This window comes from Sminthopsis crassicaudata, chromosome 5, assembly GCF_048593235.1.
Source record: "Sminthopsis crassicaudata isolate SCR6 chromosome 5, ASM4859323v1, whole genome shotgun sequence".
Classification (NCBI taxonomy): domain Eukaryota; kingdom Metazoa; phylum Chordata; class Mammalia; order Dasyuromorphia; family Dasyuridae; genus Sminthopsis; species Sminthopsis crassicaudata.
The window spans coordinates 207,484,403-207,497,182 of NC_133621.1; the positions used below are offsets into that span (position 1 = coordinate 207,484,403).

General features: G+C 34.8%; 1 protein-coding gene across 11 annotated transcripts in view; it reads left to right on the top strand.

The window, feature by feature from the left end:
• GRIP1 (glutamate receptor interacting protein 1) overlaps positions 1 to 12,780 on the top strand; it is a 762,478-nt gene that overhangs the window by 618,772 nt on the left and 130,926 nt on the right. For all 11 annotated transcript variants that reach the window (XM_074269703.1, XM_074269706.1, XM_074269700.1 and 8 more), the window contains 2 exons: positions 6,701 to 6,848; positions 8,698 to 8,867. In XM_074269703.1, coding sequence (XP_074125804.1) covers positions 6,701 to 6,848; positions 8,698 to 8,867 — 318 coding nt within the window. The remainder of the gene's footprint in view (positions 1 to 6,700; positions 6,849 to 8,697; positions 8,868 to 12,780) is intronic.

Consider the following 12,780-nt stretch of genomic DNA (forward strand, 5'->3'; position numbering starts at 1 on the left):
GAACTTTATCTAGGCCTTCCCTCTAATGATAAATAGTCCCTGAGCCTCTAACTCAAAGCTTTGAAAACTGTCTAAGGCTCACATGCTTATTAGCCTTCAAGGGCCCTCCTCACTTCTGACTTTCATTAGACATTATAATAAGCCTGTAGTAGTTTTATATGAATAATTAACATTTACATAGTGCTGGTTATTTCATATCCTTGGTCACTTCCCCAGAAATATCCCTAGACAAGCAACAGTCAGCTTCTCAATCCTTCAGAAATGTCTTTTGTTTAGTCCGTGGCAAAGTTGATGAAATGGTTTAGTATCACTGTTTGAGCACTAAGTTGAGAATAATAGGACTTTTTTGCTAATGAAAAATCTGACAAGTACCTGTTCCTCATACTATTTATGTAAAAGATATGTTAGCCAGGCCATATTAGTATTAACTTGCAAAAAAAATCTTTGCGTTGCCATAGGTGGGGTATAATCAAAGCTCGTTCTCTGTTTAAAATGCACTCTTCAGAAGGAAAATTGATTAACAAAATGAAAAAAAAATCTAGAGTGTTTTTGATACAAACAGTCATCAGTGTGTCTTACATAATTATAGTAGCCTATAAATCACCATAGTTTATAAGTGCTTCACTGTTGATGTAAATATCTTAATGAATGAAACCTCTTTAACCATGAATAATTTATGTCTGTATGATTCATTTTTCACACCCAAGCTTTACTTCAACATGATGAATTAATCCTCTATTAGGGGCTGTGAACTTGATTTCTTTTTGATTTTTGTTTGTTTATTCTCATGCTGGCAAGTCTTTTTCTTCTCTCCTGCCATCTTTAATGTGTGTCTCCCAGTTATATCACTTTGATTATCCTTTACATCTTACTAGATATCTTTGCAAAATACTGGAGCATTTCTAATGACACTTTTTGTAAGGACTTTTGTAACTTACATGCAGGAGCATTTGGGATTTCCAAATGATAGCTGAGTAAGACTTAAAATAAAATAAAAGCCTTACGAATACTCTTTTTATTATTGTTGAAGATTGTCACTAGGTGACATAAGAACTTGCCAAATGATACTGATCATTGGCTTTGATAGCAAGTAATTCCTTATCCTTGGCTTTCTACCTTGTTTCCATAAAAAGTAGGGGCAACTGCACAGTTTCTGAGTTTAGGTCTTTTTTTCCCATAATTACTGCCCCATGACTTCTTCTTACACAATAATCTTTACCAAAAAAAAAAAGTCTTAATGCCATAACAGGAATACCAGCACAAAAATTTTCAAGTCTTGAAAGATGCCTTCTTCATTTAGTCTTTAAAGAAATTTAGTATCTTTTCTTAAAAGCCAGAACAAGAACTTTGTGAGCACCCACTGAAAGAAGTCTCATAAAAGTTTGCCATTCTAAGAAAATGTCAGCCAATATATATAGTACAGTCTGGATTCATTCCAGGTCTTTATAGTTTTAAAATAAATCTGAAAAGTATTTCTTTAGGCTATTGAAAGGCTATTTCTTTATTTTAACAATCAAGCAATGGTGCCATGAACTTAGTAATTTCTCTTTTAGGTGAGGCACTTGTGTAAAAATATTGAAAATGTCAGTAAAAACAACAGATTATTGTCAAATCAGAGATGCTTAAAACCTAGCAAAATGTCAATAATCATCTTACCCAACCTGTATGAACCCTCTTAAAACATTTCTAACAAGTTTTGTTTCTAGTTCTTTCCAATAAACATTTATTATTTAATTCTTCCCTCTGTCCAGGTTGTCTAGAGCCCAATTTCTAAAACTGTGGTCTGTGATAGAGTCTCATAACTGAATGTAGGGGTCTCGAAATTATGATATATTATAAGTAAATGTTCAATTTATGTACCTATTTTATATACCTATTTACCCTGGGTCAATATAAAAATTTCTTCTTCAGGGTCATAAGTGGAAAAAAATTTGAGAGCTGGTCTAGAGCAATGATTTTCAAACTTAGGTTCTCAATATTGGGACAATATTGGGCTCAATGAACAGAACACCAGACCTGGAGCCAGGAGGACCTGAGTTCAAATGTGACTTCAGACAGTTTTGTGAACCTGGGCAAATCACTCAACCTTGTTTGCCTAAATAGATAGATAAGTAAATGAATGAATGAATGAATATAGATAAGTAAGAATGAAGGGATCAATAAATAAACAAACAATTTTTTGTTCTCGCTATCTTTATACTGTTAATAATTAATGAGTTTTTGTTTATATAGGTGATATTTATAGATATTTACCATATTAGAAATAAAAACTAATTTTGGATTTGTAAACCTTCTGAAGGTATTTCAGAGATGCCCAGGATTTTCTGAACCACATTTGAGAACCCCTAGTCTAAAGTATACCCCATAGCAGTATTAATTTTTTTTTATTTCTAACTCCTTTGACCCTTATTCATATATTCTTTTGAGAATTTCACTCCTGATTGGATTTCCTTGAAGATTTCTTCTTAATGTTACCAAAGTACCACTTCCCCCCACCCTTTTCAATAAAGTATAACTTTCTAATACTAAATTCTGGTCATGAGTCCCATGATATTGTATCAGTAATAACTATAAAGTCAAATTTTCTCCCTTGACTTTGTTGTTCAATCTTTCAGTCCTGTTTGATTCTTCACGACTCCATGGACAAAGCATTCCAGACCCTTCTACCTTCTAGTCTCTCTTGGCATCTATTCAAACTCATGTTTCCTTGATTCAGGATTTCTAATTTCCCTATCAATAAACACTGAACTATATGCATTATATATACTATAGCTATGGTTTTTTGCTTATTCTTTTAGTTGTTCTGTCTCATGAATTGCACATCTCCTTTTCTATTTTTCATCCTCCTCCATTGTACCTATTATTATAATAGCTCTCCATGATTATAACAATAATAATAACCAACATTAATATATTGCTTTAAAGTTTACACAGAACTTTATGTATATATATATATTCATGTAATATATAACCTCATATGTACATATATTTATACATATATATGTGTGTGTGTGTGTATGTATAAATATGTCCTTGGATCCTCAAAATAGTATAAAATGAATGCTATTGTTATCTCCATTTCTCAAATGAGGAAACTAAAGCTGATAGCAATTCAGTGTCTTGACTAGGGTCATATAATTAATGTCTGATCCAAAGCAGGATTTCAACTCAGTTATTCCTGACTTCCAAGTCTACTTATTGAACCACCTAGCTACCTGATAACAGCTTGTCAATTTTATTTCCAGAAGGAAAAATTGGTACACCAGAGGAGTCAGTCAGTCAACAGCCATTTATAAAGCATTTGATGTGTGCCAGGTACTCTATTAAGAGCCTCCCCTCCAAAAAAAAAATATACTTCCTGCTTATATTCTAATTGGAGCAATGAGCTTACATTCTAATCGGGCAAGACAATATACACTTTTGTACTTAGAAGGTATATATTGTGTAAATGGAAGATCATCTCAGAGAGGAAGCACTAGAAATGGTGAGGACTGGACCTGCAGAACATGATGAAATTTAAGCTGATTCTTGAAGAAAGCCTTGAAAGAGAGATGAGGGAGGCAAAGAGAAGAGAGTATTATAACCATGGGGAACAGCCAATAAAATGCATGGTACTGAGAAATGGAGTTTCTGAAGAGAGGAACAGCAAGTAAGCCAAAGTAACTGGGCTATAGCATGGAAGGGAGTAATGTTTAAGGAAACTGGTGCCAGGCCATTACCTCTCTTAAATGGCATAACATGGTATTCATTATATGCAATTCTGGTGTAGAAGACACTTTTCCTCTTGTGCTTGATGCTAACTCTCGCAAGATTCAGTTCTTCCACAAATCCCACTTAATATAAATGCTGACCCCAGTACCTTTCCCTCAGGATAACTGAAATAAGAAATGGATGGAAGTTATTTTATGGATAGTTACTTCACTTCATTGAGCCTCTTGCAGTTAATGCAGGGCCACAACTCTTCTCCTTAATTCAGAAAAAAGTCAGGGAAACTGTTATCATCATCCAAATCCCTTCTATAAATTGTCCTGACTCACCAAGTTCCCTTCTCTTGATTATTTAGAGGGTAAGTCAGATCACAGGTGGAGATGTCCCAAGGAGGTAATTTATTCAGCAATTGGACCTAGTTAGGGCAGCAACTAATCTAGAGTTATTGCTTTAAGGAACAAATCTTGTGATCTCATCCTTTAGAGTTATGTGGGTTCCATGGACTTTAATTATAGGTAGGTAGTAGTCCTGGATGTGATATCCTACAGGGCTCAGAGTCTGCTTGAGATGGTCCCCACTTGAAGAAATTCCACCAGCTTACATCCTATTCAATATGGGGTTTTGTATTATGGTAACTGTGGCAACCTAGACATCACCATATTGCCATCTTGTTTTAAATCGTGTCCAGACCTAACTCCCCCACCCCAAAATCATTTGAATGAGGATATATGAAGATAAAAAGAGAAACAATATTATGGTGGAAACATAACTATAGACTGCCCAACCAGGAGAAGAAGAAAAAATAATGAGTTCTAGAAGTAGATGCTAAAACTGGCACATAGGCAGGAAATAGTCTTGAGGAAAGACTTTGGCTATCTAGACATCTGCTAGAACTATTTCTGCTAAAGACAAAAGACAGTATTTCTTCAACTGTGTGATTTTATGGGTGGAGATTGGCCTGTCAAAAGTAGGAAAAATCATAACTTACTTAGCCTTTTAATCCTGTGTAATTATTTCCATTTCCTCTCATAACTCCTCCATTCTTAGGACTTCTGTCTAGGTCTTTTAACATCCCATGGGTAACAGTGCAGCATACAAACTATACCTCTTATGCCATCTCCTTTCCATATTATCAGTTCAGCCTATTTAGATGATAATATCACTGTGATTTACAATACCTTCTATTTTCAGGTTATCATTTGTAAAATTCTATAGTTTGTTTAGGCCCGCAATATACGTTTTCATTGCCCTTTTGAGGACTTATACTTTTGGTTCTTTGAAGAATTTGGCATTCCATGATTTTCTACCATAAAATATCATATTGACATTGAAAATATGTGGCTTTGTTTCAGGGAAAAGTTTGAAATCACTGAAAATCTGTATTATTTTCCAAATGCAGTCTATTTAATCCCCTTCTGCTTAAATAGAGTTCATCTCTAATCTATATTTCTTTCAAAAATATACTGATGGAACAAATTTACAGGCTATCCATTCAATTGTATGTTATAGCCTAGATAGTAAGCATTCTTCTTTCAATTGAATTTTTCCTTTATGGATTATTAAACTGACTCTTTTGAATAATTGTGAATCCTTTAAGTTTTACAGTGTTCTAAGGCTTAGTGCGATCAATACAATATCATGTGCAAATAGACATTTCACCTACTATAGGGAAATCCTCAAGAATCTGTGCTGGATAGTGATAGTGGCAAATACATTTGACAGGTTCATTCTTTCCCTGCCTCCATCTCTTAGAATCTCTAACTTTTTTCAAGGATCGATTTGTGTCCCATCTCCTATTAAGATAATAAGTACCATTATTATTGCTGATTATCAATATTATCAATATTTATTATTGGTAATAATAGTTGTCATCTCAAATAGTACTTTAAAGTTTGAAAAGTGTTTCATATAAATTGTTTCATTTTATCCTCGCAATAATCCCGGGAGGTAGTTATAATAAAGACTCTGTTACAGATATAGAAACTGAGACTTGCTCAAGATCATGCAACTATTAAGTGTCTGAGATCAGATTTGAATTTAGGTTTCCTGATTCCAGGTCTAGCTCTGTAACCTCTCACTGTGCCATCTAAGTACTTATGGGAAAGCTTTTCTAGTCCCTTTAGTTTTTTAATGCTATCTCAGTGGTTTTGTAAAGACTTATCTGTTAATATGTTTGTTTCTTGATGGTTGAATGTAAGCTCCTTCAAAATAGCAACTGATTTTGTCTTTCATCTTGGTTCCCCTGGACATAGTAGCTTGTTAATAAGTGTATATGTGATTGGACTGGATTAGATATTAATATTAATAATCAAGAGATTGTTGAGTAAAATTATCTGTGTTGTTGCATATACCAGGGATGCTAATATGATTTAATGTCTTTTTTTTCCATGAGAAAAATGGAGGACGGGGATCATATCTGTGCTCAAGTATTTGAAGGACTATCATATTGAGGAAATACTTGACATTTTAATTCCAAAAGCTAAAATTATAACTCCTCAACAGGAGTTACGTGGAGGCAGGTTTCATCTAGATCAAGGAAATTAGAGGAGTCCAAAAAGTAGAATAATGTAGTAGTCTGTAACTACTGGGTGCACTTATACATGACAGGCTTCCACCAATCTGTGACCCAAGTGGACCCAAGGGAATTGGAAAGATGTGAAAGCTGTATCTGTCACTAATATTGTGACACAAAGACATCACTGATCAATCTTTTGATATATACATATACATATATATATATATATTTTTTTTAATTTTATTTCTGAGGCAATTGGTATTAAGTGACTTGCTCAGGTCACACAGCTAGGAAATGTTAAGTGTCTGCGATGGGATTTGAACCCAGCTGGTGCTCTAACCACTGCGCAACCTAGCTGCCCCTTTTGATATATTTTGTACTTACAGCTCTACCAGTTCTACAGTATGATTGAATTATTATCAATATTGTTATTAAACTGACTTCTTTATTTTCATTTTTAAATTAAATTTCCAACAGATTCAGTGGCAACAGCCTCTGGGCCACTGCTTGTTGAAGTTGCCAAAACTCCTGGTTCCAGCCTTGGTGTTGCACTGAGTACCTCAATGTGCTGTAATAAGCAGGTCATCATCATTGACAAAATCAAATCTGCAAGTATTGCTGACAGGTGAGTGTCTATGAAGATGCTTTATCTTGCAAACTGCATGGCAAAAAAATAAAAAATAAAAAATCTAAAAATTAAGTTTCCTTGCCATTTTCAATAAGTTTCATTTAGAGAGACAAGTCACTGTTGTTGGACCTTAAAATTTACCTACCCTACCAGTTGCCCCATGATGGCACTCTCAGTGTAAGGATTCTCCCTAAATGTTTAATTTGGCCATTGGGGCAGGGTTTTTGAGTCTTTTTTTTAAGAGTAAAGCAAACTCTACATTGCCACATAAACCTTCTATTATTACCATGGAGAAGTCAAATAGCTCTTTGTTTGTGATGTAGCATGCAGTGAAGTATCCAAAGGAGTTAAACCCTATAACCATGAAATCTTATTATTTTTCTTAAACGAAAAAAAAAATTGACTACCTGGCTAGAATCCTTAAAGAAAAGCTCTGCAGTGTGAAACAGCTGTCATGGTGTGTTAATCTTTAGGTTTTACAACCTTGAAGTGTCCCTTTAAGGTGCATTTCTCATTCCTACAACACAATAAAAATGAAACTCCTTTACCTTAGGTTTTTTTTTTCCCTTCTAATTAATATTTTAGAGTGTTGCTGAGTTTGATGGGAGGGAAATGCTGGTTTCCCACCTACAAAGTCATTTTATAGTTCCTGATAAGAAAGACTTCATTTTCTCCATTTGGAGTGAACTAGCACGTCCAAATGAAATTATATTTACAGATGGAAAGGATGATTAAAAACACTTTTTACCCTGAGAGGTAGGTTACTAAAGCTGTAGAATAATTTCTTTAAATTTTATTTTAAAATATGTGTTAGGAGCCGGGCTCTTATGCATGCTCCTAGTTCTTTTCTCCCTATGCCCAGTTCTTCCCAGTATTATCTCCCACAGCAGGGCTGTGAGCAGCAACCCCCTGTGGTGGTCAGTCTACAGCTCCACTGTGGTCTTACCCTACATTAAAGCCTTTAACAGCCATTGATCCAGGGGTGCTCTCCAGTTCAATGGTGCAGGATGCTTTAATTTTCTCCCTCTGTTTTTTCCCATTCCACAGGGGGTAACCAGTTAAAGGAGCTGTCCACTTGACTGGTACGTCGGGATGCTGACTGCTGTGTTTGCATTTCTCAACTCATCCAGTAGCCAGTTTCTTGAGTGCAGCAAGGTGTAGCAGCTAGCCCCCTTCCCCTTGTCCCAGTCTTCCCCTCAAGTCTCCATGCTAGCCCTGGTTTCATGACTTGTTTGAATCTTGCATAATTTCCATCATCATTTACAATTTCTGTTCTAATAAATGTTTAACTTTGGAGTAACAAAATAAAAAGAAAATGGTGAATTGGATGCGTGTGTGAGAGGGAAATATCTAGTATTTCCCTCAGGTTATTCTCATTATGCTATTGTCATTCACACACATATTAGTTGTCAGCTACCCTATCCCAATTCTTTGGGCAATGTCATGGGTTCTTGTGTACTTATCAACTCTCATTTAGAGAAATGAAGGCTTAAGGGAAGGAAAAATTGAAAAAATTGAGGGAGAAAGAGAAAAAAGTGTTTTTCTAAATTATTTCCAAGTATACCCCCCACGTAAAAGTTGGGAAAGAAAGGGAAAAATATATTCATTGTTTTTCTGAATTTTTTCATTTTCCCTAAGCCTTCATATCTCTATTTATATACCAGGTTTGTATTAAAAGGCTTAAAATTCAACATTGGATGGCTCCTATAACATTTGAACTTTTCCTTTCTTTTTTAAAAGATAATTAATATCTCTTGTAATTTTCATGAGTAGTATGAAGGAACTAAAATCACATTCCAAACAGGGACCATACTTTCATCAGACTGAGTTTTCTTCCTTTCTATAGATGTGGCGCATTGCATGTTGGAGATCATATTCTTTCCATCGATGGAACTAGCATGGAATATTGCACAATGGCAGAAGCAACACAATTCCTTGCCAATACTACAGACCAGGTCAAACTTGAGATCCTTCCCTATCACCAGACCCGAGTAGCACTGAAGGGACCTGACCATGGTAAGAAGATCCATTTGGATAAATCTCTTTTTCTCTTATTTTCTCCTCATGGTTATTACCTTGTCCAGGAGAATAAAAAATTGGAATGGGGCTGAGGTTGACTCTATCTCCATCCTTTTCAGTATTATAAGTTGACTTGTTTATTGCCCCAGCGCCTTGCCTATTGCCTGGCACATAATAGGAACTTAATAAATACTTGATGATTGGTTATTTATTGATCATCTTCTGTCTTACAAGTCCCCCTTTTCAAGTTGTACGTGGTTTTCTTGGATATACCTCCATGGAAATCCATAAAATTGAGGCATAAAATAGTTTTAATGCTGAGTTTAATGCTGGGTTTCTTTCTTGCAAAAGTGAATTTGCAAAAGGCAAACCTGAATGTGTGTTTTGACAGAACTATAGTTGATTCCCATGTTTCCTTCATAATTTTAAGGGATACCATATAAATATTCCTGCTGTCAGGGAATTATTCTCCATTCCTTGTAGAATATTTCATTTCTCTGAGTTTCAAATGAATGTCTAGCATGCTCTGAAACATTCAGAGCTAGGAGGAAGAGAGATAATTCCTCATCAGGTCCAGTCACATTTCTGAAACCTTTTCTTCTCAGAATAATAGAGAACTCTTCCCAAACTTGACATCCCATTGTCTAATAGCAAACAATTCACCAGCTATATGTTTTGGTGGAATCAAAAACTGCAGAGTCTACTAATAGGACCAGAAACTGGATTTCTGACTTCATTGCTTTAATAACTCCATATTATCAAGCACAGATTGGCACTTTCTGAATAACCAGGCTCCAAGAGTTGCTTAGAGCTCTGAGAAGGGAGACTTACCTCTGATCTCAGCTAGTGTGTGTACAAGGCAGGACTGGAATCCAGGTCTTGCTGGTTTCATGGCCAACTTTTCTCTATTCATTCCACTATGCTACCTCCATAGTATTATTCATTGAAGAGCCACAATGTATTCATATATCAAGGATAAAAAAGAAACTCAAAGATTGTGTCTTCAAATCACACAGATGTACCTATTGGTTTTTCAATGAGGTCCAGCTAAGTGTCTTTAATCAAAAGCTGTCACAAGAATAAAAATAATTCGTGCTCAAAAAAAGCAGCCATAGGAATTCCTGTAGTTTTGTTTTTAAAATGTCCCCTTATTTTAAAATAAAAACAAAAGAAAAGAAAATTTAAACCATGATTTAAAGCCAAGTCTGTTTATTTTTCTTATATTCTACAGACAGGCCTCCTTTGGTGCTGAATCATTACATTTCAAAGAGAATTAATATGTTTCTGTACATGAAGGAAGATAACAAATTTCTCTGGAATTGCCTTCTTGGATATAGAGAGCTCATTTGTATTACATGCTTTATACCTCTGAAAACAATCTGTACTTTTTCTCTACAGTTTAAGAAGGGGCATTAAGGGTGGGGGATGTGGGTGGGGTAGATAATTCCATACTGAACGAATCAGCTGGATACAACCCTTTTAATTAAATAGAGCTCAGACAGCCCCGGAGCTAATGAAATCCACAGTACCCCATCATTCTTATCAGATTTTTAATTTTGCACATGGAGCAAAACACAGAAAGTATGCTGGGCAGGCAGATTATCCATTAAAAAAAAAATCTACCTTCATTTAAAATATTTCAGTAGAAATGATAAGGAACTACAGTAGGCTCCAGATCACAGATCATTCATACAGGTCACAATGATGAGGTATTTTCTAACACACAAACTAAGGGGAAAAACTTTTTAATATATAAGGATTTTCACGATACAGTCTTTGTTGACTGGGCAACTTTGTAGACTTGGTTTGGGGAAGTGTATGTCAAGCAATGGAGTATGTATCTTGAGTAATGCTGGTTTGTGAGGTTTTTTTTCTCCTTAACTTTTACTAATGACTTTTGTTTTCCTATTATATTTATTTCTGAATAAATCCCTCTTGCCCCCCCCCCAACTTAATGAGCCTTCCTTTGAAACAAAGAAGAAAAAAAAACAATTAAACATTTTAATGATTATGTAGCCATAGTTCCCCACCTCTTTAACAAGAAGAGAAAGGTATATTTCTTCCAGTAATGGTGTTTTGTCATGGAAATGTAATATTATCCAAATTCCTCCATTAATGGCTCCCAGATCAATTTCTAAATTGTTTTTTTATTTTCTTAAGCCAATTTCTTCTTATTCCTTTTTATTTTCCCTACACACCAATAATAAAAAGTTTGCTTGAAGCAATTTTCCAACTTATTGACAAAGGAATAAAATTATTTATCCTGCAATTCAGTTCAAGCGGTTGATTTTACTCTTTAAACTGCATGTACTAGGAGAAAATCTTAATATTTCTTTACCATAGAGTTGGCATAATAATAATTCACATTTATGTAGTATTATGGAATTTACAGAGCACTTTCTTCACAGCATTGTGTAAGGGAGATTATCTGGGTGTTATTATCCCAATATAAAAGATTTTTTAAAAATTGACTCACAGAGGACTTGCTTCAGGTTGCACATTTGTAAGAGTTGGACTCAAAGACTTTTGACCTTAAGACTAGTAGTCTTTTCAGTACCTTATTCTGCTTCTTATATTTGATACCATTTATGGAGAGGAAACTTAACAGCTAGGTACTTCACTGGTTAGAGCATCATGCCTGCAATCAGGAACATGAGTTCAGATCCAACCTAAAAATTTACTATTTATATGACCCTGGGCAAGTCATGCAACTGTGTGCCTCAGTGTCCTCATCTGTAAAATAAACTGAAGAAGAAAATGGCAAACCTCTTCAGTATCTTTGCCAAGAAAACACCAACTGAGTAATTAGAAACAATTAAAAAATGATTCAACAACAATAACAACAAAATATAGAAGTAATGGGTCACACTGGTTCAAGTAAGAAATCCTTGATGTAATTCTGATCTTATCTCCCCTCTTCCCTTCAGAAACTTTTACTTATCTTGCTTCAAATATAATGTACAGGTGTCTCTTATTTTAAAAGAATGCATGTATACTATTAAATTATTTGGAAAACTACTTTCTGTAAGTGAATCCTATTTTCCTCATTTGTTTATATTGTAAAAATCTGTTTACATTCCTGCCAACATGTAAACGTGCTCATAACCACCCAACCCATTTAAAAAAAAATTTTAATACTATAAAGAAGACTGTTTCATTTGCTTTCATGTTTTTCTTGTCATATAGTTACATAAATCTCTTCCAAAGTATGATACTTTCTATCATTTTACATACTTTATTATATATGTATGTATAAATACACACACATACATACAGTATCATATATTGTCATATATACTTTATATCAGTGAAACATCTCCACAGCATTTTTTGACATGGATGGCAAAAGATAAAGTACTGTCCATACTTTACTTTGGGGGAAGCAGCATGACTCAAATACACTGAATTCAAAGCACTATACTTGCAGTTCAGAAATCTGGTCTCAACTACTTTAGTGGACTCACAAAGCCACAAGAAATAAAAGTTAGCCCTGGAAAGAGCAGAGAATCTCGTTTCAAATCCTGCCTTTAGGACCAGTAACCTGCATAATCTTAAACAAGTCTCAACCTTTATGAGCCTCAATTTGCTCATCTGCAAAATGAGGGGACCCCAAAGCTGGCATCTGATGTACCTTCCAAACTTTTATTCTATAGTCCTAGGAACCTAACTGGGAGGAAAATTCCATTTTGTTGTTTGATGTTGTTGTTGAAAAGTGTAGATTATATAGATGGTAGGAAGGAAGAGCTCTGATGAATAAAGACTGTTCTCAAATAGAAAACCTGGAAACTATCAGATCAGGGAGGAAGTCTATAGTCACCTAGTTGGGTACTTATATATTCTGCAAATAATATATACTATTATGATAATATATAACTATTCAATAATATATACTTTATATAATAATATGATG